Raw genomic sequence first — 27,042 nt, forward strand, 5'->3', positions numbered from 1 at the left:
ATTTCGTTAGTTTGGAGTCTTAGGAGGCAACTTAGCTTAGTGTTAAGAATTGAGACTCTGGAGCCACACTGCTTGAATTTAAATCTCAGGTTTGCTGTTTACCAGCAGTATGACTTTGGGCTAGTTGCTTAGATACTCTGTGCCTCAGTTTCCTTATCTTTAATATGGGATATAGGATAATAATAGTTCTTACCTCAGGTTATTAAGAAGTTGAATTAATATTTGTAAAGCACTTGGAAACATTCCTCTGCCTTTTATTTATAAAATAAGATTTGAAAAAGAACCTCATCTTATTTCTTAGCTTTAAATATCACGTGTATCTGGTGACTCTCAAATTTATATTCTTAGTCTTAGCCTCTTGCCTGAGCTCCAAACATAGATACCCATCTACTCAGCATCTCCACTTGGATTCTGATAGGAATTAAAAACAAACATGTGAAAAACTCAGTTTTTAGTTTCTTTTCCCAAACCTGCTCATTCCTCCACCCATGCGCATCTCAGTAGATGGCACTATTAATATTTCCTGTCACTCAGCTCTAACGTCTCGGAGTCATCCTTGATTCTTCTTTTCCCTTCACACTTCGTATCTCTTCTATCAGCAAGATCTTTTGGCTCTACTTTAAAAATATGTCCAGAATCTCATCAATTCTCTCCACCTCATGACTGTTATCTTACTCCTGTCATTGTTATCTGTTTCATAAACTATGGTAAGTGCCTTCTAGTAGGCTTCTTTGCTAACACTCTTGCCCGCTACAGTCATTTCTCATTTCCACAGGCGGGTGATCTTTTTAAAATGTTAGATAATGTCCCTTACTTGCTCAGAACCGTCCAGTAGCTTCTCATCTCACTTAAAGGGAAATGCAAATTCTTCAGTGTGGCCCGCAGTATGGCCCCTGTCTGTGTCTCTGTTTTGATCATGATCTTCAATCTCTTCTCCATACCCCCCTTGCATTCTGATCTTCTTGGGTCTGAACACTGCAAGCTTATTCCTGCCTCTGTAGCTATATTGTGCTGTTTTCTTTGCCTGGGATACTCTTCACCCTGGTATTTGAAAGTCTTTATGTCCATCACACTGTTCAGGACTCTGTTCAAAAGTCACTTTCTAAGAGGTTTTCCCTAATTACCTCTGTAAAAAATATTTCCTTTACCCCCTCACTCTGTTTCCTTGTTCCTTTTTATTTTTCTTTATAGCACTTAACTCCTGACATTAATTGGTTGATTGTCTCTTTGGGGAATGTAAATTCCACATGGATGAGAAGTATTGATTCCTATCCCTAGTACCTTAGGAACAGTATCTGGTACATAGTAAGCACTTAATAAGTATTTATCAACGAATTACTGATATTTTTCTAGATCATTGATTTTGTATTTCTATTTGGTGTTGTTATCACCTGAAAAACTCAGTCTATCAGAATACTGAACTTATCTTTCCCCATCTGCTTTTTTCATTTATTATTTGGTAATTTTATAGTGTTCTAGTTATCGTGACTTGAAACTTAACAGGCATCTTTGAATCATTCCCCTGCCTCTGCTAAATCATCATTTTTTTTTTTTTTTATAATAGTACATTTGCATTCCTACTCAGACTACTTTGGACTAGTTCACATCCTTCAGACTTGGACATGTTTTTAGTCTGTTTTGCTTAGTCCTGTCAGTATCATAAACCACAGCCAGATTAATCTTCATAAATGTTAATGTCACATTATTCTGCAGAAGTTATGATGTGATGGAAGGACTTTGGGCTTTGTGTTTAAATTGCACTTACAGCACTTACTCTTAGTAAATGGGCAAAATATATAGTTGGACAAGTACAGAACCCTTCTGAATTCACTTTCTACTTTGGTAAATAGGAATAAAAATGTTTACCTCATGGGGTTGCTATGAGGATTATATGACATTCTAACTCTTTACTGGAGTTGAATATGCTTCAGATACCTCAAGTTTAGCATGTTCAAAACCATATTGAAACTTTCCTCCCCAATTATGCTTTTCCTGTGTTTTGATGATTGGTACCTCGGTTTGTTTATTCACACAGGACCAGAACCTGGGAATCATTTCCTGACTTCTGTAGTTGTATTCTGTACATTCAGACAACAAATATATACTGTCCACTGTGTTCCAGTCACACTGAATATGTTCCCTGGTGTTGCTATACTGTCCGCTTTATCTTCCTGCTTGCTCTTGAATCCAACCATCCCTCTCTCCATTCATGCCAGCCATCCCTCCGTCCATTCATACCTCCCATCCTTTCTATTCTCATTGCAACTGCTAGGGCAGGTTTATATCACTGCTCTCTTAGATTAATACAGTAGCCTCTAACTGTTTTTCCCTGCTTCCAGTCTGTCCCCAGTCATTTTCCAGGTGGCTGATAGTGATAGTTTAAAAAATGTAAATGTAATCATATGGATCCTCTGATTAAGATATTTCAGCGAATCTACAGCTTTCACAGTAATTTGAACTTCTTAGCATAGCATGTAAGATTCTTTCTTAGCATTTGGCTCCTTTTTATCTCTTCAGCCTAACCTTCTACTCCTTTCCTAAAGGCATATTTTGCTCCTTGTTGGTTTTACAGCACTGTGCTTTTCAGTCAGGTGTGAATCCTCTGGCCTGACATAGCCTTTCCTTCATTGGTCCTCATTGGCATTGTTCTAAAGAGATGATGCATGTGAGGCACTTAGCACAGTACCTGGCATACAGTAAGCAATGGATACATTTAGCTGCTTTTGTAATAAAGTTAGAACTAGATGTGGTGACTACTGGATTCTAAAACATACTGAGGAAAGAAATGTGAAAATCCCGAATACAAGTATGTTAAAGGTCTGATATCCACTGGCTTAAGAAATTGTGTTCTTTGGTTCTTCTGTTCCTGTTTTACCTCTCCTGTAAGCTGTTCTTTCTAATGCTTTTAGGTTATCATATCTATTTTGTGTTCTTCTCTGAAATGCTTCCATGCTCTTCTTTTGACACCTCATTCCCTTTCTAGTTAGCAGAACTTCAGATTGCTTTGTAGATACATTTTCCAGTAGTCAGAAGAGTTAGGGATATTAGATAAAACATTTTCGGAGAATTGATTCCCATTATTGCAAAAAGAGGGTAATTTCTTTCAGGCTTGGTTTCTGCATTGGCCATTTTGGATGAACTGTTACATCTCTAAGGTGACTGAATGACAGTCCTTTCCCAGCCTAACCATGATGGGCAGTTATCCTGTCAGCATTTCTCACTTCCCCAAATCTTTGACAGTCATAAATTTTGAGAAAATCAAAAGTCCTTTTTTTATGAAAAAATTCTCCAACCCATTGAGAAGTCTATTGAAATTCAAATGAAGCTGTGTGTGTGATTTTTTTTTTTTTTGCGGAGGGTACGGCTGGACAAATTTGTCAGTCTCCTTTTCTTGAGTGTTAATGTTAAGATAATCTGAGGGTAAAATGAAATGATTATGAAGATTTGAATTCTTTAAAAGCGTGTCTGTTATTTTGTTACTTTTCCTTTTCCCACAAACCCTGTTTTTTTTCTGAGAAAATAAATAATTTTTACTTAATTTGCTATTCACAAAACCATGTTGAACTGCTAGTAGTAGTTCATATTCTTCTGATTTAAAACATACTTGTTTTTTATAATTGAGAAGAATTATACCATTGATTTTATTTTGAGGCAGCATCAATAAATGATGTTAACAATTTTGGAGTTTTGAAATGGGTTGTATTTCTAATCTATATAAGTTTGGGTTAGATGCTGATCCTACTTATGCTAGAAAATTGAAGAAGGTAATTCATGAGTGTTTAACACAATATCTACTAATAACTGTACCACACATTTCTGGTCATGCCATTAATTCAGGAACTGTAGGGTCATACTTAATTATGATAATAGGAAGTTTATATTTCATCAGACATAGGCCTACCATTTTTAGTTAACTATTGACTTTTTAATAAGTTAAATTTTAGTGTTCTTAGCTATTATATTTTTAAATAATGTGATTTTAAGTAAGGGTTTAAGATTTAAATGTGGTCTTTTAAAAAAATGCACTTAGGTATTTAAAAAAAGGCCTTCTTGGCTACTAGTCAGTAAGAATGATGAATTAATTATTATAATGCACTACCAAATCAAGGTAATAACTTGCTTTTCTAAGATGCAATAAATGTTTGAGGGATATTGTTCAGAATGACTCATTGAATCTTCTTGGGCTTCAGAGGGGTTGCGGGCCTCTGGGGTAGCCCTCTGGGACTTCTCAATCAGAGCACTTCTACTTGGATTTACTTTATATATTTGGATTTCTCTTAAGATAAAATTTTCTTATAAAGACTGTTGAATCATAAATACTTTGACTAGTTTTGGTCTTTTTCCTGGGATGGAGCCTGTAAATCCTTGGAATTTACTGTGTGATGGGAGCATCTTTGTTATTCATGGTGGGCCCTGGGACTATACCTTAGTTTATGCTAACAGGGTGACTCAGTATGGGGGCTGGCTGCTCCAAAGACTAAACATGTGATTAAAGAATTTAGGCTTTGAGTCATGGGACCTCCTAGGAGGGAAGGAAATTGAATTCAGCGATGTTGCCGATCATTAAATAAATCATGCCTGTGTTATGAAACCCCAGTAAAACTCTGGACACTGGAGCTCGGATGAACTTCCTGGTTGTTGATACATGTTGTGGTGATACACACCAGGATGAACTTCCTGGTTGTTGATACATGTTGTGGTGATACACACCAGGATGAACTTCCTGGTTGTTGATACATGTTGTGGTGATACACACCAGGATGAACTTCCTGGTTGTTGATACATGTTGTGGTGATACACACCAGTGTGCCAGGATGGTGATGTGTCCTGGGGCCACAGAAACTTTGTGTTTGGGACCCTCCAAACCTGGCCTGTATATCTCTACATTCACTGGTCTTGACTTGTTTCCTTTGTGATAAAACTGTAATCGTATGCAAACCCTATGGATACTTAGCACTGCATTGTGGAGGGTTTCTGCATTTAAAAGTAAAGTTTGAAAAATCATTGAACTAATGCTATTTAAGGTCTATGCATTTTATTAAAGAAAAAATTATTTAATAATTTTTTCTTTAATAAAATGCATAGACCCACTGCCTCCTTACTAGATGATTATTCTAGTTCTCCAGTAGTAGTGACTAACTGGTAGGTCATAGCATATCTCTTAGGGCTGTGATATGGTTCACATATTGTAAGCCTGCATAGAATTTGGACAGAGTTGGCCACTTTCTATTTTCTGCTTTTAAATTAGCATGACCTACCTTCTGCTCTCAGTAGTAGGTCAAAAGTGTGGAAATGAGTGTTCTCTGTTGATCCTGGTAGCAGGGCATTGAGAAGATGGAAGCAGGGATTTCATTATTACATAATCAAGACCAACCATTACAGATTAGAATCTTGATATGAGTCAGTCCTACTTCTACCCCACCTCCCCAAAATCCATCTCAGGTTTAAAAATGGAGACTGTTATTGAAAGACCTTGGTGATGTTATCATTCAGCATCTTTGAATTGCAGTGTGCCACTTAAGACTGGTTACCCAAGACTGGTTACCCTCTGCTTTTGTATAGCTGTTGTCTTGGAAGATAATTATCTTTTTTTTTGAAGCTTTTTTCCCTCCTAGTTGCTTTTTTCTGTGTTCTGTTTTCTTTTTGTTTGTTTGTTTGTTCATGTTTTCCTTTATCTTCCACGTGTGAAGATTTTCTCAGATAGCTGATAATCCTTGGTCGTCTGCTCATGGTTAAAGCTGGAGAAATCAAAAGCACATTGGAAGCTCTGATTAAGTGGTTGGTTAAGCCTTGTTCACTTTGAATTTCATCATAGATTGGTTTGGTGGGCCATTTACGGGGAATTCCCACACTCCCATCATATCGCTATCTTTAGTATCTTTAGGTCTTTTCTCTTGGGCTGACCTGGAGCCCCGAGGGAGGAGTTTTCTAATCTTCTCTTGGAAGGCAATGGTCTGAATGTTGAATCAGCCTTGTATACCTGGGATAAATCCTACTTGGTCAAGGCATATAATTCTTTTTATACATTGTTGAATTTGATTTGCTAATATTTTGTTGAGGATTTTTGCATTTATGTTTATGAGCGATATTGGTCTGTAGTTTTCTTTTCTTCTAATGTCTGTGTCTGGTTTTAATATTAGAATAATGCTGGCTTCATAGAGTGAGTTTTCTATGCTTCTATCTTCTGCAAGAGATTGCAGAGAATTGGTATAATTTCTGCTTTAAATATTTGGTAGAATTCACCAATGAAACCATCTGGGTCTGGTGCTTACTATTTTGGAATAATATTAAATATTGGTTCAATTTCTTTAATAGATATAGGCCTATTCAGATTGTCTATCTCTTTTGTATCAGTTTGGCAGAATGTGTCTTTCAAGGAAATGGTCCATTTCATCTAGAGTATGTGGGCATAGAGTTGTTCATAATATTTTTTCATTTTCCTTTTAATGCCCATGAGATCTATAGTGATTTCCCTCTTTTATTTCCAATATTAGTGATTTGTGTCTTCTCTCTTTTTTCCTTAGTTAGCCTGGCTAGAATCTTATTGATTTTGTCAAACGTTCAGTTTTTGGTTGTGTTGATTTTTTGTATTGTTCTCCTTTTCCAGTTTCATTAGTTTCTACTCTGATTTTCATTATTTCTTTTCTTCTGTTTATTTTGGATTTACTTTGTTCTTATTCTGTTTTCCTAAGGTGGAAGCTTAAATTGCTGATTACAGATCTTCTCTTCTAAAATATGCATTCAATGCTGTAAATTCCCTCTATGCACTGCTTTTGTTGCATTCCACAAATTTTGATAAGTTGTGTTTTCATTTTCGTTTAGTACAACATACAGAACAATTTTTCTTGATTTGTGTTACTTAGAAGTATGTTATTTAATCTCAATGTATTTGGGGATTTTCCAGCTATTTTTCTGTTACCAATTTCTCACTTAATTCCTTTATGGTCTAAAAGCAGACATTGTGTGATTTCTATTCATTTAAGTTTGTTTTGGTGTGTTTTATGGCCCAGAATGTGGTTTATCTTGGTGAATGTTGCAAGTGAGCCTGAAAAGAAGTGTATTATGCTGTTGTTGGACAAAGTAATTGATCGGTGTCAGTTATATCTAGTTGAGTTCAACTATGTCTTTACTAATTTTCTGCCTGCTTGATCTTCTCATTTCTGATGGAGGGATGTTGAAGTCTTCAGCTATAAGAGTGTCTTCTCTATTTCTCCTTGCAATTTTATTAGTTTTTGTCTCACATATAGGTGCATACACATTAAGGATTGTTATGTTTTTCTTGAGAATTAACTCCTTATCATGTAGTGCGTCTCTTTAATCTGTGATAACTTTCCTTGAGTCTGCCCAGTCTGAAAATAATATAGCTACTTCCACTCTCTTTTGAATAGTGTTAACGTGGTGTATCTTTCTGCATGCATTTAATTTTAGTCTATATGTGTCTTTATGTCTAAAGTGGGTTTCTTATAGACAGCATAGAGCCAGATCTTGTTTTTTGATTCACTCTGACAATCTCTATCTTTTAAGTGGTATAGTATTTTTTTTTTTTTTTTAAATGATGACCGGTAAGGGGATCTTAACCCTTGACTTGGTGTTATCAGCACCACACTCTCCCAAGTGAGCCACGGGCTGGCCCTAAGTGGTGTAGTATTTAGACCATTGCCATTTAAAATATTAATATAGTTGGGTTAATATCTGCCATATTTGTTACTGTTCTCTATTCATTGCTCTTGTTCTTTGTTCCTATTTTTTTCTTCCTCTCTTCTTTTTGCCTTTTGTGGTTTCAACTATTACATAATTCCATTTTATCTATTTTCTTACCATATCAGTTATACTTCTTTTTAAACTTTTTTTAGTGGTTGCCTTAGAATTTGCAATACACCTTTACAATTAACCCAAGTCTACTTTCAAATAACACTATATCACTTCATGGGTAGTGCAAGTACCTTATGATAACAAAATATTACTGATTCCTCTCTCCTGTTCTTTGTATCATTGCTGTCATTCATTTCACTTATGTATAGGTATGCAAAAGAATATATATATAAAAGCAAACATAATGATTATGTTGTTGCTGTTATTATTTTGGATAAACGTTTATCTCTTAGATCAATTAAGAATAAGAAAAATAAAAGTTATTATTTCACCTTCAGCTATTCCAACTCTAATGCTCTTCCTTTCTTTATGTAGATCCTAGTTTTTGACCTAATATCATTGTCTTTCTCTGTGAAGTTCTTTTAACATTTCTAATAAGGTATGTGTACTGGCAACAAATTCCCTCAATTTTTGTTAGTCTGAGAATGTCTTTATTTCTCCTTTACCTTTGAAGAATAATTTTGCAGGGTACAGGATTCTAGGTTGACATTTATTTTCTCTGAACACTTTAAGTATTTCATTTCATTCTCTTCTTGCTTGCGTGGTTTCTGAGAAGTTAAATGTATTTTTATCTTTGCTCCTCTCCTGGTAAGGTATTTTTTTCCTCTGGTTTCTTTAAGATTGTTTCTTTATCTTTGATTTTCTGCAGTTTGAATATGATATGCTTATGTGTATTTTTTTGGTATTTATTCTGTTTGGTGTTCTCAGAGCTTCCTGGATCTGTGGTTGGTATCTGACATTAATTTTTGGGGAATTCTCAGACATTATTACTTCAAATATTTCTTCTGTTCCTTTCTTTTTTCTCCTTCTTTTTTTTGGTATTTATTCTGTTTGGTGTTCTCAGAGCTTCCTGGATCTGTGGTTGGTATCTGACATTAATTTGGGGGGAATTCTCAGACATTATTACTTCAAATATTTCTTCTGTTCCTTTCTTTTTTCTCCTTCTGGTATCCCATTATGCAGATATACACCTTTTGTACTTGTCCTACAATTATTGGACATTCCTTTTTTTTTTAGTCTTTTTTTTCCTTTTTTTAGAATATTCTATTGATATATCTTCAAGCTCAGGGATTCTTTCTTTAGCCATTTGCAATCTACTAATGAGTTCATCAAGGCATTCTTCATTTTATTTATGTAGTTTTTGATCTCTAGCATTCCTTTTTGATTCACTCTTGGAATTTCCATCTCTTTGCTTGGATCGTCTGTCCTTCTTGCATGTTGTCTACATTTTCCGTGAGAGCTCTTAGTATATTAATCATAGTTTTAAAAATTCTGGGTCTCATAATTCCTACATCCATGTCATATCTTGGTCTGATTCTGATTCTTTCCCTGTCTTGTTAAACTGTGTTTTTTACATTTTAGTATGTCTTGTAAGTTTTTTTTGAATCCCAGACATGATATACTGGAGACAAGGAACTCTAGGCCTTCAGTGGCCTTTAAATAGACCTTAGTAAAGTGGTAGTATGTGGCAGGAGGGGAAGTGTATTACAGTCCTATGATTAGTCTTTTAGTAAGCCTGTGCTCCTGGGCTATGAACTTCACAAATGCTTCTCAGTCTTTCACCCACATAGGTGCGACAGGACAGCTAAAGTGTGGTGTAGTTGGGTGTTCTAAAAGAGGCATCAGCTGGAAATTTTCCTTACCTCGGGAGAGTTAATCTTTAGTAAAACTCTATTTGGTTAGGCACTCGTAAATAGTTTCTCTTAAGTGCAGGCCTTGTTAAGAACACAGTGCTCTGTTATATTTTACAGTGGTTCTTTTTCGTCCTCTCCTGCCAGGAGCAGGAGAGGATTTTTCTCATATATTCACCCTGAGAACGTAATGTAACTCTTGGAGGTAAAACTCACAAAAGGCATGGGTTTCCCCCTATGATTTCCCCCTGGAGTTTTTAGCCATCACACTTGTCCTCATTGAGCCTCCAGTAATTTTTCAATTACAGTTTAGGTTTTCCAACTCGCCATTGGTTCCTGTGGAAATTTCTGCCTGTGATAAGTTTTGATTCTCTAATCTGCCTGTCTGTCTCTCTAATTTTTGGGTCAGAGATTTACCCTTTGAGCTCACTTCCCTGAAGTATCTAAGAAGAGTTGTGAATTTTTCAGTTTGTTCAGGTTTTTACTAGTTAGGACAGAGTGATGACTTCCACGCTCCTTATATGCTGAATCCGCAACTGGAAGTAATTCCTTTATTTTTTTGTGCCCGTGTAAGACACCATGTCTAGTGTCTACTAATCAAGAAAAGCTTTGCTTGACCTCCAGGAAACAAACCTTCACTCTGCTGCTCCAGTGGGGAGAGGTTGCTAGTGCCTTTGAGTAATGAAGACAAAGCAGGGACCTACCTACATTTCAACAGCTTTTATTCATTCCTCCTAAACTTAAATCCTCTTTCTTCTTCACTCACAATTCCAAGCATAACTTCTGCTACTTCTGTTCTTGAGATTTCTGAGAACTCAGTGGCGTAAAAGAGGCTGGTCTTAAGATTTTTCCCCCCTCACTGCCAATATATGATTCTCTTTTTTCGAGTCTTCTAAGTAGGGTACCACATATCTATATTATTAACCTGGTGTAACTTTTGAGATATTGTTATTAAGGGAGAGAGCTAAATGAGATGATTTTGTTCAGTCTTCCATACTTCTATATATGTCTTTATTTTTAATTTAATTTAATTTTTAATTTTAATTTATTTTTTTCATTGTGCATGCTCCTGGGGTACAGTTTATTCTATTTATGTTTTTAATATCAAGGTTTTATTTGGGAAAAATATTCAGTCAAAGCTTGGTTTTCTTTCCTTCAGTCTTCCTTTTCCATTCTCAAAACAACCCAAATCAATAGAACTAGCTAAATAACTAACTTAATTGCCCAAAACATTTTCATAGAAATCTGTGCCTAGCCCATGTTCCTTCACTATCAAGTAAAGAATTTTTTGATAATGGCAATAATGTTTCTTTCTATTTGCAGATGGAGGTAATAGATATCTATGTAACTTTTTTTTATAAAGAAAAATCAATGGCTTATTTTTTATGCAAAAAATCCCCTGAAGTATGAATGGGTAAAATAATTGCCATAGATAATAAGGGTACCCCTCCTCCTTTTAAAAATGGATGTGAAAATCCCATTAACCAGAGTACTGGCAACTATTCTGATTTGTTGTTGAGATTTGTTTTTTAAAATTTATTTATTATTTATTTACTTTTTTTTATTGAATCATAATTGATTATACATATTTTGGGGATTCAATGTTGACATATGTTGATCAAATCAATATTACTAGTACATATATTGTTACAAATCGTACTTATTCTTTATCATCCCCTCTCCCTCCTCCCCCCCACCACTGATAACCCTAGATTTCTTTTCTTCTCCTGAAAGAGTAATGGTTACTCTGTTGATTTGTTATCTATATGATCTGTCCCATGCTGAAAGGTGTGTTCAGGTCCCCCACTATTACCATAGAGCAGATGTTTCTTCTGTCACTCTGGAATGGGCTTTGTGGAGAGTGACATCCTTTTCTTTCCTTTGGTCTCTCCTGGTGACTCTCCTTGTGTCAATGCACTCCAGTGGCTGGCAGACCATCTGCATGGTGGTTATGATGTCTAGCCACTTTCGTGGCATCCATGGTTACTGTGGTGGCTGTGGTGGGCCACCCACATGGAGGTGATGTTTTTGGCATGCTCCTTGGTGCTGGTGGTATGCCTGGTTGTGGGGGGGGGGGGGGTCTGGTCTGTGGCTTGATGCCCCGGGCCCCTGGGCAGGGCCCTGTTGTTGAGATTTAACTATTCTACAGTTTGGTGATTTTAATGAGATTATATATCTTTTAAAGATTTTAAAAATAATGTTTCTGCAATTCTTTTTATAATCTACAGAGAAAGCAACCAGTGAGATGAATACTGCTGAGGACTGGGGCCTCATTTTGGATATTTGTGATAAAGTTGGTCAGTCTCGTACTGGGTAAGTGTTCAAAGTTTCAAAGGAGTTTTATTCATTCTTCCTTTTTATGAACATGAAGAAAAGAAGAGTTAGGAGGTAAAGAATATTCAAATTACAATTTAGTTTAAATGGAGAATTTTTTTAGTAGAAAGATTTGAAGAATCATGCCATTTAGGTTACTCCTTATAACTAGTTATGGTAACATGACTGGTAAAAAGTTGACACTTTAAAAATCACCTTCGGGGGCCAGCCCGGTGGCACACTGCTACAGTGCGCCGCTTGGGAGCGTGGTGGCGCTCCCGCCAAGGGTTCGGATCCCACATACAGACCGGTTCCCGCTCACTGGCTGAGCGAGGTGCGGGAGCAACACTGAGGGTTGCGATCCGTTGCCGGTCACAAAAAAAGACAAAAAGGAAAAAAAAAAGATCACCTATATTTTTCTTCTGAAATATAGTTTTTTCCACTGATTTTTAGTCCTAAGCGATTTCTCAGTTACCAAGTTTTATGGTTATTCTTTTTTTTTTAGATCACTGACCATTATCAGTCTCATTTACTGCATTGTGCCACATAAATAACGTTTTCTTATTTGTGTACTTTCATGTAAAAAAGATTAAGAAGCACTGCTGCATTATACTTGAGTCTTCTGGTGGTAATCTTAAACCTCTGACAGTGCCTTCTTTGGATCTTCTTTCTTTCCCTCTAAATATAGATGTCCCTTAAATTTTACTTGATCAATTTTTCCTTTCTAATACTTTTTCTTTTGAAATCTCACAACTTCTAGGTGTCTTTATGTGGATAACATCTGTGTCTTTATATCTTGTTCTTACCGAGCACTAGTCCTGTGGACAGAGCATCATTTCTGGATATCATACTATATTAACCTTAATCTCACCATCTAGAAACCTGAACTCCTGACTCTTTGTTTTAAGCCTAATCTCCCTTCTTTGTCTCTGTTTCTGTTGATGACAAGATGATTCTTTCATTGCACTTAAAACCTGAGTCACTTTTATGTTTGTTATTAAATTCTGTCAATCTACCTTCATAATGTCTCTCAAAACATTGATGTTATAAAGTCTCCCTTAATCAAGTTCTTGAGCATGGCCAAATCACGCCCAGGCAGTTTGTCTTAAGGCCTGTCTACCCCTTCACTCTAGCCCGTTTTGTCCCCTATTAGGTTCCCAAAGATTCTCCAAAATGTGGCCCTACCCATTGCCTTTGTTGTCTTTACATTTTAATATATTAAGTCTTATACTTTCTGACCCCATTTATTAATGTAATTGAAGTTGGAGTAACTACTGTATGCTACATATCCATTCCTTTTGTTCCATTTTTATTTGCCCACTTTACTTCAGACATTCCTTACCTTGTGAAGTAACCTTCTGCATTTCTTTTCATTTCCATCTCTTATCTAATTCTTATATCCAGTTGCCATATAACAACTGTGTTCATGTTACTCTCCTTCCGTATTGAGTTAAGTGTAAACTTCATAGTCTTCGGAATTATTTATTTTCTATTTACATCTCTCCTATATACCAGTCATTTTAACTCAATTATTTGAGCTGCTAGTGATTTTCTACCTTCATTTAATGCTTTTGGTCCTGTTCCCTCAGTGTGGAATGTTTTCCTATCTCAATTCCTATCTCTCTGTCTCATCTCCTTCCAGACCCCAATTTAGATATTTCTCTCATAAAGCCTTTCCTCATCCTCTTTACTGACAATGATATATCATGGTTCTCTGAATCCTCAAAACACTATCAAAACCATTCTTGTTTGTGTTTCGTCCTGAATTTTAGTAACATATCTAGAAAGCTGAGATTTGAGGAATAAATGGTCCATGAATTTTTGTTGTACAGAGGAAAAAAGCAAATAGTAGTTGAGAGCATGGACTCTGGGGCGAGACTGCCTAGGGTCTACTCCTGGATCTGACCACAGAGCATGTCACATTGAGTAAGAAATTTACTTGCTGGGTCTTACTTTTCTAGTTTATCACATAAGAATAAAAATAGTATCTTCTTCTTAGGGGGGTTGTTGTGACTGTGAGATTGCTTAATATATGAAGTGTTTATAACAGTAGTTGGTACATGGTTAAATGGGTGCAACTCTGCCTGCCTTTGATTAAAGTCACATTTTGTGACAGTTGTCTGTTGAGGACTAGATACCAACCTAGATCCATCCCTGTGTGGTTTACAGATAAAAGTTTGATCTAGCGTTCAACTTATGAAGTCCCTCCTCTATCTTTTCAGTCTGTTGATTTTCTTTTTATCCATACTTTAGTATTCTTCATTTCTACTTTTTATAATAATTTGGTCAGTTGCTTGAAATCAAAAGACAAACCCCCTTTTATTATTAGAAATATTCTGTATTTTTCTAGTTAAAAAAATTTGTAACCCATCTGAAATTCTGTATGATGTATAATGAAGGTGTGGAGATCAATTTGTTTTTCTTCATGTTGGCGTTATTATACCAGAAATGTTTATTCGTTGTTCTTTTTCCTATTTTATTGTTTCCTCACATATTTGAAGTTTACCGATTTGTAGCTTTAAAAAAATATTTTTCATTTGTCTCCTTTTTGTGTTTATCCAGTATCAGTAGGTTTAGCTACATGCTGATTTTTTATTTTTTCATATTTATTGTATTAGTCCATTTTTGTTGCTTATAACAAAATACCTGCAACTGGGTGATTTATAAAGCTACATGCTGATTTTTTATTTTTTCATATTTATTGTATTAGTCCATTTTTGTTGCTTATAACAAAATACCTGCAACTGGGTGATTTATAGGAAAACAAATTTTTTTTTTTTTTTTTTTAAAAGATGACCAGTAAGGGGATCTTAACCCTTGACTTTGTGGTGTTATCACCACGCTCAGCCAGTGAGCAAACCGGCCATCCCTATATGGGATCCGAACCTGTGGCCTTGGTGTTATCAGCACCACACTCTCCCGAGTGAGCCACAGGCCGGCAGAGAAAACAAAATTTTTTGCTTACAGTTTCTGAGACTGGGAAGTCCAAAGTCCATCTGGTGGTGGCGACAGTGACCCAAGGGTCTCACATTGCAAGATGGCGGAAGCAGAGAGAGACAGACTTTCCTCTGCTAAAGCCCTCAGAAACATACCCTTGACCACCATCTTTACTCCATTCAGTAGTGCGTGGTCCTACAATCCAACCACCTCTTCAAGGCTCCACCTTTCAATTGCCATAACAGGATTTCCCACCCTCTTAACAGTCACGGAGAGGGCTAAGTTTCTAATACATAAAACTTGGGGGACACAACTCAAGCTTCAATGAGTTTTGGGGGGACATAATTCAATCCAATACATTTATTTTTAGAACACATGCTTTCTCTTGATATATTTCTTAGTATTTGAGTTACCATTTGGGGATTTTAATTGACATTATATTAAATCTATGAATTTACTTAGGAAGTATTTTCAACTTAATAAGAGGTAGTAGCTCTGTTTGTTCTTTTAATGAGTCTTTGTTTCCCTTTCTCTTCCCTTCCCTTCTTCCTTTTCTTCTTTTTTTCTATTTATCTTTTCCTCCCTTAACAGTTAATGCTCTCTAATGCCTTTAAATTCTCACTAAGTTAATTTCCAAGCTTTTATTTGTTTATTTGTTTTTGTAAGTGGGATATTTCTCTTTAGCTCTTATTATAGTTGTTTGAAAAAGATTCAGTAATAATTGAGATACCATTCTAATATTACTGAAGTTTAAAAAAAAAAAATGAAGCCCTCAATAACTGCTCATGTATGTGATTTCTCTTTAAGAATACTGTTTTGCATACATATGAAGTTGTATTTTTACTTTCTTGCTGTACCTTGATAATCTCCTGTAGGAAATGGTAAGCATAAGGGCTACATTATGACTTCCATGGGCCCTGGGTACTTTTGTCTTCGTGGGCCCTTTCCTCAGTAAAAATATGATAGAAAATATTTTATTACTACGTTGTTATAAAGAAAAATATATTAGTATACTATATTAAAACATTTTTTGACCTAAAAGTTCATTTCTTCTTCTTATTTTAAAAGAAATTAAAACAATTTTTTGTGCCTCTAAAATGATCGGGAGCCCTGGGCACTGTGCTGACCTGCCTAATGGACAAGTGATACAGAATTGGGTTGTATATTCCCAGATATACTTTAGAAAACTAAGATTCTTTTCAGGAGAGCAATAAATTATAAATACGATGATGTGCCTAATACATCATTTGTTTTTAATTTATTTTTAGCATGGTAAAATATATACAAAATACCATTTTAACCATTTTAAAATATGCAGTTCATTGGCATTAAATACATTCATGTTGTTATGAAGGATCACCACTGTCCATCTCCAGAACTTTTTCATCTTCCCAAACTGAAACCCTGTGCCTACCGAATAATAACACGTTCCCCCCTCCCTCCAGTCCTTCTTACCACTCGTAATTTGTTTTTAATCTTTTAAATAATTTTATAATTAGTATATATGTAAAATTTATGGAGATCTGATTTATGTTAAGGAACTTGATATGTTTAGGTAGGGTTGCTGATGGTAGCATAAGAATATTGACCAATATTGTAGGTTGTCAGTGAGGTATCGTGCTGTAGAGAAAATTGAGAAATATAATTGGGGTAAGAGAAGAAAGGGACATGAATTTTTCTGAGACAAATTAAGATAGGGTAGTTTGAAGTAGAAGGAAGTTGTAGATTGGAATACATTTAGTTTATAAGGTGATTTGTGTATTGGGCAACATCTAGATTTTAAAAAATATTATTGTTGCCATTTGTTGTTAGTCTGAAATAAGTGTAGAGACATTTAAGAGGATAGATTCAGGGATGGAAGGAATTTAGGAAAAATATTTCATTTTCAGTGATTTTGTGTTTTTTTTTTTTAATCAAGATGATTTGTAACCAGTAATATATAGTAGAATTATTTAGTGCATAAATGAAATGAGATCATATTATTTTAAGACTTTTTTATCTTTTGGTATTTATGTTTGTTTATTTTTAAGCCATCTGTCTTAGAGTTGTGGTAGTCTGGAAAATATTCTCAGGTTTTAAGGGAGAGAAAGAGCCATTATTGTGAAATTTCATTTAGTCAGAACTATGATCCAGAAACTTGATTCCCAGTGGTATCATGAAAAATTCTCCTTAATTCTTCCTCTTTTTTTTTTTTAAACATTTTCTGTTTTTTAAACCATACATACAAATGTATGTGTATGATATATGTCATATTTATGTTTGCTGATTTAAAGAAATACATGCGCTGATGTAAAGCATGTACTTCTTTTTAAAATAGGTATATATTCACATGGCTCAAAAATTAGAACAGTTTAAAAAGATAAATATTAACAACTCCTATATCTGTTTCCCACCCCTACCACCTAAAGGTAACTACTTTTGTTTCTTTTGTATCTTTCCATTGTTTCTTTACATAACTGGAAATATATTTTTCTTCATTCATTTACTCTAAGCATATCATCTATACTGTTCTTCATTTGTTTTACTTAATTCCTTAATCTAGCCTGTCAATCTTAGAAATGTATTTCTTTTAATTTCTATCAATAATGGACAAATTTAGAAATCATTTTCTACTTTAATATTACTTTTTGTTAGTGGCATGTAGAATATTTGACACACTTTAATAATTATTGAATACATATTATTTAATAATTTCTAGTAATTATATCAATTTCAAAAAAAATCTATAGGGTTTAAAAAAAAAACAAAAAAAAAACCTTGAAATGTTTGATTATGCCAGACTTAAAACTATAAAAAACATTCTGAAAATTTTTTCTGACTTCTCAAGATTTTCACATGATTTTTAGTGTGCAGTTTTAGTGTATGAGTAAGTAGTGAGGAATGCCCAGCCAATTAGGTCATATGATGGGCTAAACAGTCTCTGTTTGTTTAGAAATCAAGAGAACTTTTAGAATGATAGCAGTTTTCAACATGTCTTCACATAATAAATAACTTTTCTTCGTTAGTTTTTATTGATTTGTTTATATTCTGAATGTAAGGGTAAGTTTTGATTATCCACAATAACAAGTTAAAATTAATATTCTGTAATTGACCTCTACATTAACTTGTGCTATTATTTATGTTAACTGTCATTGTTTAGCTTTAGCCAAAAATATAGTTGATTGAAGATAGAAAACATGGTGTAATTTTTTTCTTTACTTGGCTAACGGATATATTTAAGTAGTAAATCTTTGACTTATTCAGGGTAAGTACTTAAAAGGGTAAAATGCTAGTTGTTATTGATGTTTTGTGCAAAATATAAATGTATGCCTTTGGGAAGGAGTTCGTTAAAAATGTTTTCCATTGGCTTTTTATTATCTTGTCCTGGACTGGGCTGTGACTATTTCTGACCTTCAACTGTAAGTAGATAGAATATTTACTGATTATGTAAGGAAAAAGTAGTCTCTGACTTGGACATCTTAGAGTTGGAAGGGCAACATCAGATAAAGAAACAGACCTCTTCCTTTTTTGTTGTTGTTGTTGTAATTATATCCTCAATTTACAGGTCTAATTTCAAAGTTTTTTAAGTGCTCTTTTAAGACTAATGGCCAGTATTTACTGATGCCTTATTATTTGCCAGGTCCTGTTAAAGTGCTATATATATATTTTATTTAATTATCACAGCAGCTCTAGGTACTGTGTAGATTTTTCCAGTTTACAGATGAGAATTCTGATTCACATTTAGGATTCTTCAGTATAATTTAAACTAGGAGAGGGCTTCCAAAAAAAAAAAAATTAGGTTTTTTTTAAAAGGATGATCTTCATTTTCATGTTTCGTCTACTTTCTTAACATGGCAGAATTTCTTTAGTTGGTTTCATTCTCTTTGCGTCCATCATTTTTTCATTATTTGACAGACATCGATTACTGGCTAGGTATTATGCTTTGGGTATACAGTGGTGATAAAGCAGGTATAGCCTTTTCACATCAACAGTGCTGACAGTCTGCTGGTAGAAGATGGGAATAAACAGATAAACATGTAACAGGCTAAGATAGTGAGCAGAGTGCTATTAAGGAGAATAAAAGGGGGACCGACTTAGATTTTTTCAGGGATGGACTGGTGTGAGGGGGTACTACCATTTATGCTATAATTTCAGAGTTGAAAGGAGACAAAGAGCTGAAAGCACTGCATTCCAGGAAGAGGCAAGAGCATGTATGTGAATGCTGCAAGGTAGAGAAAACTTTGGTGCCTTCTGAGAATTTGAGATACAGAGTAGCTGGAGCAGAGGTGAGTTGCCCTAAATGAGCACAGAGTTGGCTCTAAGAGAGAGTGAGTTAGAAAAATAGAAGGTGATGGCTGAAATATAGAATGCTTGAAACTGAAATTACAGAGGATTTTTAGTTATTGGTAATGACAAGATCTAGGGTGTGACCATGGGAGTTTAATGTAGGATAGAAGTTGTAAAGCCAAGAAGCATCACTTACACTATTATTAAAATCTCTGAGAATTCAGACAGGAGTAATGTTGGAGAGAATGTCAGTGTGCCAGCAGCTAAAGTCATTGAGAGGTGAGGGGATAATTGAAGTTTTTGAATGAACTGCAGAAAGAAAATAGTCTGACATGATCAGAGCTGGGGAGCTTTAGGAAAGAGGGAGAATGGTTTGGAAGAGGCAGAGGGAACAAGCACCATATATTTTGTAGAATGAGACTGATAGAATCCTAGTGACTTTGGAGGTGGTTTTGTGGATGAGGAAACTAAAGTTGTGAGATTTTAATATGTCTTGTCCAGAACTAGAGAGCAGAGGCAAAATTAGAAATCAGGTCTCGTTAGTCCCAATTTAGTGTTTTTTCTCCCTTCATGTGTTGTGTCCTTTAGTGTCTATGTGAACAGTTACTGAAAGTTAAAATCTTGAATCAAGACATACTAACCTTACATGAGAGTTCATTATGTATAAGTTTAGTTTACCTCCTTTTCTAATGGAGCCATGAACTTGTTCTTTAAATAGTAAAGTAACATCATTGTATATATTTATCTATATTCATGTTCCATTGATTGTCTCATAAAAAACACCTACTTTACAATCTCAAAATTGAGGCGAACTTGACGTTTGAACTCTGTTCTGCCTTTTTTTAATATGTTGTATAGATCATGTTTTATGTAATGAGTGTTATAAATCAAATTTGCACTTTGAATATGTTCTTTTTAAAAACTTTTTTAACGTTTGTATATATTTGTGGTGTACAGTGTGTTGTTTCAGTACATGCATATACTGCACAAATGATTCACTTAGGGTAGATAGTATAGTTTTGTACCTGTTAGTCCACCACGTCTCCTCCCTACTTCCCTCTCCCCTCCCAGCTACTGGTAACCATTATTCTACTGTCTGCTTCTATGAGAACCACTTTTTTTTCCCCCAGAGATTCTACATGTGAGTGAGATCATGCATAATTTGTCCTTCTGTGTCTGACTTACTTCACTTACCATGATGATTTCCATTTCCATCCATGTTGCTGCAAATGATAGGATATCATTTCTTGGTATAGCTGAGTATTATTCCACTGTGTATATATCACAAGTTTTTTTATCCATTCATCCGTTGATGGGCATTTAGGTTGATTCCATCTCTTGGCTATTATGAATAGAGTTGCAATGTACATAGGCATACAGGTGTGTTTTTGCTATATTGATTTTGTTTCCTTTCAGTATATACACAGTAGTGGGATAGATGGATCATAAGATAAATCTATTTTTAGTTCTCAGGGGAACCTCTGTACTGTTTTCTACAGTGGCTGTACCAATTTACATTCACACCAATGATGTAGGAGGGTTCCCCTTTCTCCGCATCCTCGCTAGCATTTTTCATTTTCTGTCTTGTCGACAATAGCCATTCTAACTGGGGTGAAGTGATATCTCATTTGTGGTTTTAATATGCATTTCCCTGATGTTTGTGATTTTGAGCATTTTTTTCGTGAGCATGTTGGCTATTTGTATTTTTTCTCTTAAGAAATGTCTGTTCAGTCCTTTGCCCAGTTTTTTAATTGGATTATTTGTTATTTTGCTGTTGAGTTGTTTGAATTCCTTATATATTTTGGACATTAGCCTCTTGTCTAATGTGTAGTTTGCAAACTCTTTCTCCTATTCTGTAGGTTGTCTCTTCACTTTGTTGGTAGTGTCCATTCCTGTGCAAAAGCTTTCCAGTTTCATGTAGTCCCATTTGTGTATTTTTGCTTTAGTTGCCTGTGCCTTTATAGTCTCACTCAAAAAAGTGCTGCCCTCTTCCATTTTGTGTAGCATTTCTCCTATGTTTTCTTCTAGTGGTTTCATAGTTTGGGGTCTTAAATTTAGGTCTTCAATCCATTTTGAATTGTTTTTTGTGTAAGGTGACAGATAGGGGGTCTAGTTTCAATCTTTCACATGTGGATATCCAGTTTTCCCAGCACCATTTATTGAAGAGGCTTCTTTCCCCACTCTATATTCTTGGCACCTTTGTCGAAAATCAGTTGGCTATAAGTGAATGGGTTTATTTCTAGGCTCTCTATTCTGTTCCATTGGTCTACTTGTTTTTATGCCAGTACCATGCTGTTTTGGTTACTATAGCTTTTATAATATATTTTGAAGTAAGGAAGGGTGATGCTTCCAAGTTTTTTCTTTTTGTTCAAGATTGCTTTAGCTATTTGGAGTCTTTTGTGGTTCCATACAAATTTTAAGATTTTTTGTTTGTTTCTGTGAAGAATGCCATTTGTATTTTGATAGTGATTGCAGTGAATGTATAGATTGCTTTGGGTAAAATGGGCATTTTGATGATGTTAATTCTTCCCACCCAAGAACATAGGATATCTTTCCATTTATTTATGTCCTCTTCAGTTCTTTTCACCAGTTTTTTGTAGTTTTCGTTGTAGAGATCTTTCACTTCCTTGATTACATTTACTCTTAGGTATTTCTTTTTTTTTTTTTTTTCCTTTTTGCCTTTTTTTCGTGTCCGGCAACGGATCGCAACCCTCAGTGTCGTGCCCGTACCGGACCGGGACCGGCAACGGGATCGCAAACCTCGGTGTTGCGCCTGCACCTCGCTCAGCCAGTGAGCGGGAACTGGTCTGTATGTGGGATCCGAACCCTGGGCGGGAGCGCCACCGCGCTCCCAAGCGGCGCACTGTAGCAGTGCGCCACCGGGCCGGCCCAGGTATTTCATTTTTTTGGTAGCTATTTTGAATGGGATTACTTTCTTGATTTCTTCCTCACCTGTTCCATTATTGGTATATATGAAGGCTATTGATTTTTATGTGTGGATTTTGTATCCTGCTACTTTACTGAATTCATTTATAAGTTCGAGTAATTTTTTGGTGGAGTCTTTAGGGTTTTCTATGTATATGATCATGTTATCTGCCAATAGGGGTAGTTTGACTTCCTCTTTTCCAATTTGGATGCTCTTTATTGCTTTCTCTTGCCTTATTGGACTGGTTAGAACTTCCAGTCCTATGTTGAATAAGAGTGGGGAAAATGGGCATTCTTGCCTTGTCCCAGATCTAGGAGGAAAAGTATCTAATTTTTATCCATTCAATATGATATCAGCTGTAGTTTTGTTGTATATGGCCTTTATTGTGTTGAGGTACATTCCTTCTATACCTAATTTGTTGAGTGCTTTTATCATGAAGGGGTATTGGATTTTATCACCTGCTTTTTCTGCATCTATTGAAATGATCATGTGGTTTCTTTCCGTTCATTCTGTTGATGTGATGTATCACATTTATTGATTTGCATATGTTGAACCATCCTTGCATCCTTGGAATGAATCCCACTTCATCATGGTGAATGATCTTTTTAATATGATGTTGGATTCTGTTTGCTAGTATTTTGTTGAGGATCTTTGCATCTGTGTTCATTTGGGATATTGGTCTGTAGTTTTCTTTTTTGTTGTATCTTTCGGATTTTGATATGAGGTTAATGTCAGCCTTGTAGAATGAGTTTGGAAATATTCCCTCTTCCTCAGTTTTTTGGAAGAGGTTGAGAAGAATTGGTGTTGGTTCTTCTTTAAATATTTGGTAGAATTTGGCAGTGAAGCCATCTGGTCCTGGGGATTTCTTTGTTAGGAAAATTTTTATTACTGCTTCTATCTCATTACTTGTTATTGGTCTGTTTAGATTTTCTAGTTCTTCATAATTTAACCTTGGTAAGTTGTATGTGTCCGGGATTTATCCATTTTTCTAGGTTTTCCAGTTTTTTCACATACAGTTGTTTGTAGTAGTCTCTATGATCCCTTGTATTTCTGTGGTATCAGTTGTAATATCTCCTTTTCATTTTTGATTTTCTTTATTTGAGTCTTTTCTTCATTAGTTCTGCTAAAGGTTTATTGATTTTGTTTATCTTTTTGAAAAACCAACGCTTTGTTTCATTGTTCTTTCGTACTGTTTTTAAATCTCTAATTCATTTATTTCTGCTCTAATCTTTGTTATTTCTCTCCTTCAACTGATTTAGGGATGGTTTGTTCTTGTTTTTCTAGCTCCTTGAAGTGTGAAAGTAGGTTGTGTATTTGGAATTTTTCTTCTTTTTTGATGTAGACATTTATTTATGTAAACTTCCCTCTTAGAAGTACTTTGCTGTATCCCATAAGTTTCTTACATGTTTTTCATTTTCTTTTTTCTCCAGGAATTTTTAATTTTCCTTTTTGATTTCTTCTCAACAATGAATGACCTATTCATTGTTTAGGAGCATGTTGTTTAATTTCCATGTATTTGTACAGTTTCTAGTGTTCCTTTTGTTGTTGATTTCTAGTTTTATTCTATTGTGGTTGGATAAGGTAGTTGATTTGATTTCATTTTTTTTTTTTATTTGTTGAGACTTATTTTGTGTCCTAACATATGATCTATTCTAGCGAGTGTTATGTGTGCTGCTGAGGAGAATGTGTATTCTGTAGCTGTTGGATGAAATGTTCTATATATTTTTGTTAGATCCAGTCGGCTTAGGGTAGAGATTAATTCTGGTGTTTCTTGGTTAATTTTCTGTTGGATGATCTGTCCTTTGGTGAAAGTGGAATATTAAAGTCCCTGAATATTATTGTGTTGGAGTCTCTTTTTCTCATTAGGTCTAATAGTAATTGCTTTATATAACCGGGGGCTTTGGAGTTGGGTGCATATATATATTTGGAATTGTTATATCCTCTTGTTGAATTGATCCCTTTATCATTATATAATGACCTTCCTTATGTTTGTTTACTTTCCTTGGCTTGAAATCTGTTTTAAATAAGTATGGTTCCTCCTGCTCTTTTTGGTTTTCATTTGCATGAAATATCTTTTCATCCCTTCATTTTCAGCTAGTATGTGTCTTTATCAGTTAAGTGGGTTTCTTGTAGGCAGCATATTGTTGGTTCTTCTTTTATAATCCATTGAGCCACTCTGTGTCTTTTAATTGGTGCATTTAATCCATTTACATTTGGAGTTATGATTGATATTTAGGGACTTGTTACTGCCATTTTGTTCCCTTTTTTCTGGTTGTTTTGTTATTTATTTATGTTTTCCAGTCTTACTGTTGTCCTTTGTGATAGAGTGGGTTTTTTTCTAGTAGTGTATTTTGATTTCTCACTAATTATTTTTAGTATGTCTCTTGTATAGTTTTGTGTTATGGTTACCATGAGGCTTACAAAAAACATGTTATGAGTTATTACAGATTATTTTAGACTAATAACAACTTAACTTTGATAGCTAAGAAAAAAGAAAAAAACAAATCCAACTCTATGCTTTGGTGTCATTCCTCTCTACTTTTTCTTTTTTTTTGTTTTTTTTTTTTTTCGTGTCCGGCAACGGATCGCAACCCTCAGTGTCGCGCCCATACCGGACCGGGACCGGCAACGGGATTGCAACCCTCGGTGCTGCGCCCGCACCTCACTCAGCCAGTGAGCGGGAACCAGTCTGTATGTGGGATCTGAACCCTCGGCAGGAGCGCCACCGCGCTCCCAAGCGGCGCACTGTAGCAGTGCGCCACCGGGCCGGCCCCTCCTCTCTACTTTTTGACAATTTGTTGTGTCTAGTGTGGATGAATTCTCGTTTGTTTGGGAAAGACTTTTTTTTTCCTTCACATTTGAAGTTTAGTTTTGCTGGATAGAAAATTCTTGGCTGACAGTGTTTTTCCTTCAGTACCCTGAATATATTATTCTGTTCTCTTCTAGCCCATAGTTTTTCTACTGAGAAATTAAGTGAGAGACGTATTAGGACTCTGTTGAATGCTATGTGTTTCTTTTCTCTTGCTGCTTTCAGTATTCTTTGTCTTTGGTTTTTGGTAATTCGATTATGATGTATTTTGGGGTGTTCCTCCTTGGATTGAATTTAATTGGTGACCTCTGAGCTTCCCATACCTGCATGCTGTCATCTTTCAATACTTTGGAAACTTTCAGCCATTATGTCCTTTTTGGAAATTTTCAGCCATTATGTCCATTATGTTTTTTGTCAGGCCCTGAGAGGAAGATAACGAAGAAGTGATAATCTCATTTTGAAAAGCTGATTGACCTAAAAATCAGTGATTGATTTACTAACAGATGCAGGAATTAGAATTTAAATTTGCTATTTTTTCAATGGTAACAGTTTCTTCAAGTGTACGCAATCTTGTCACACTCTAACCTATGATTCTTATGATACTAAAATACTTTTCAAAAGAAATACAGAGATGGGACATATTCGAATTAATAGACTTTTCAAAAGTTTTATAAAGCATAAGATGTCACAAGTCTTGACTCCTTTATCCAACAATAGTATTAAATATTCTTGGCTTCCTCCTTGAATGTTAATGGAAATACCTTTTCAGGTAATCTCACCAACTGGTGACTAGAGCCTAATGTTGAACTATAGATCTCTTATGACTGTAAACAGTATACCTATAAGTAGATAGACATACATAAATACATAAAGAAGTGATGTTGTTGGAAATTTACTTTGGGCTATTCAAAGAGATTTGAAATTTCATTATTCTTTGAAAAGAGAATTACAGGAGTGTGAAATTAGTTTTAGTTTTCCTGATCCTCTGTAGAATTGAGCTGCATCATATGAGAAGTGAGAAGTGCCAAAGTTTTATCACATAGTGGTGAAGAGTACACTCCATAACAGATTCCTTTAACTTATTGAATTTAACTGTATACTTTTGCAGTCCCCTCAGTTGTGCTGGCAATTCGTTTAGTGAGTTTAGGTGTGCTCTCTCACCATTACAGTTCCTGTTTCTCTTATAGTGTGAATACCTCCCTGCTCAGAGGGTGATTCTTGCTCAGAGAGAAGAATTTGTGTATTTTATATAACATGGCCTTCTATGCAAGCCAGCTTTTTTGGCTGTTGCTCAAATGAACAGTTTAGCTTTAGTAATTGAGTAAAAGTTGGCTGTGCTGGACATATTTGAGAGATGGTATAGTATGTTCTCCAACATAATCAAGGAAAATTGATTAACTTCAATTTTGGCCTGCACCCTGACTTTGGAAACTAACTCCAGGAAATGTTGCTGTTCTTTGACATTTTACAACAGTGATTTGTGTTATGGTTATGTAAAGTTAAAAGAAACAGAGAGGTATTTTGGGGTGGAAAACTAGGAAAAGTGAGAGATAATTCTCCTTTCCCTGTTTTTGTCCTTATCCCTGACCCCTGTCTTTTTCTTTTTACATCTCAAGATAGGAAAAAGGATATGTCTTTAAAAAAGTTTTAAAATACAAAAATGGGGTTTTGAGATGCTTTTTGAGAGATGTGGATTTGCCTTATCCCTGACCCCTGTCTTTTTCTTTTTACATCTCAAGATAGGAAAAAGGATATGTCTTAAAAAAAGTTTTAAAATACAAAAATGGGGTTTTGAGATGCTTTTTGAGAGATGTGGATTTGCCCACTCTTTACAAAGGTAGGTGATGGAAAACTTTGGCAGTCTGCACATGGAGATTTTATCTTAGTATGTAGGGCTCTTTTTGTTGTTAGTTATTTTTTTTTTGTTGGCAGCTGTGTATGGGGATCCAAACCCTTGACCTTGGTGTTACAACAATGTGCTCTAACTAACTGAGCTAACCAGCCAACACCCTTAGTATGTAGTTTTACAGAATAGTTTTATATGTGTTTCTTGCCATCAGTCTTTTTCCTCACATCTCTGCTCATCCCAGCACTATTGTGCATATTTTTCCATAACATGATTTTGTTATAGTTCTACAAAATAAGTTTTATGAAAGCATGTAGATTTTCCACTTAGAGAGTGAACTCAGTGGAAAATATGCAGAAGGTGGTAATAATTAGAGCTCTATAAAGAATATTATTCATTTATTCTAAATCCTCAGTGTACAACAGTGAAAAGTAGTGATTTC

The 27,042-nt window shown here is 35.2% G+C and overlaps 1 protein-coding gene across 1 annotated transcript in view; it reads left to right on the forward strand.

The window, feature by feature from the left end:
* Nucleotides 1-27,042, forward strand: part of STAM (signal transducing adaptor molecule (SH3 domain and ITAM motif) 1) — a 68,702-nt gene that overhangs the window by 3,344 nt on the left and 38,316 nt on the right. The window contains exon 2 of the mRNA XM_008584434.1: nt 11,732-11,816. Coding sequence (XP_008582656.1) covers nt 11,732-11,816 — 85 coding nt within the window. The remainder of the gene's footprint in view (nt 1-11,731; nt 11,817-27,042) is intronic.

This window comes from Galeopterus variegatus, unplaced genomic scaffold, assembly GCF_000696425.1.
Source record: "Galeopterus variegatus unplaced genomic scaffold, G_variegatus-3.0.2 Scaffold3260, whole genome shotgun sequence".
NCBI classification, from domain to species: domain Eukaryota; kingdom Metazoa; phylum Chordata; class Mammalia; order Dermoptera; family Cynocephalidae; genus Galeopterus; species Galeopterus variegatus.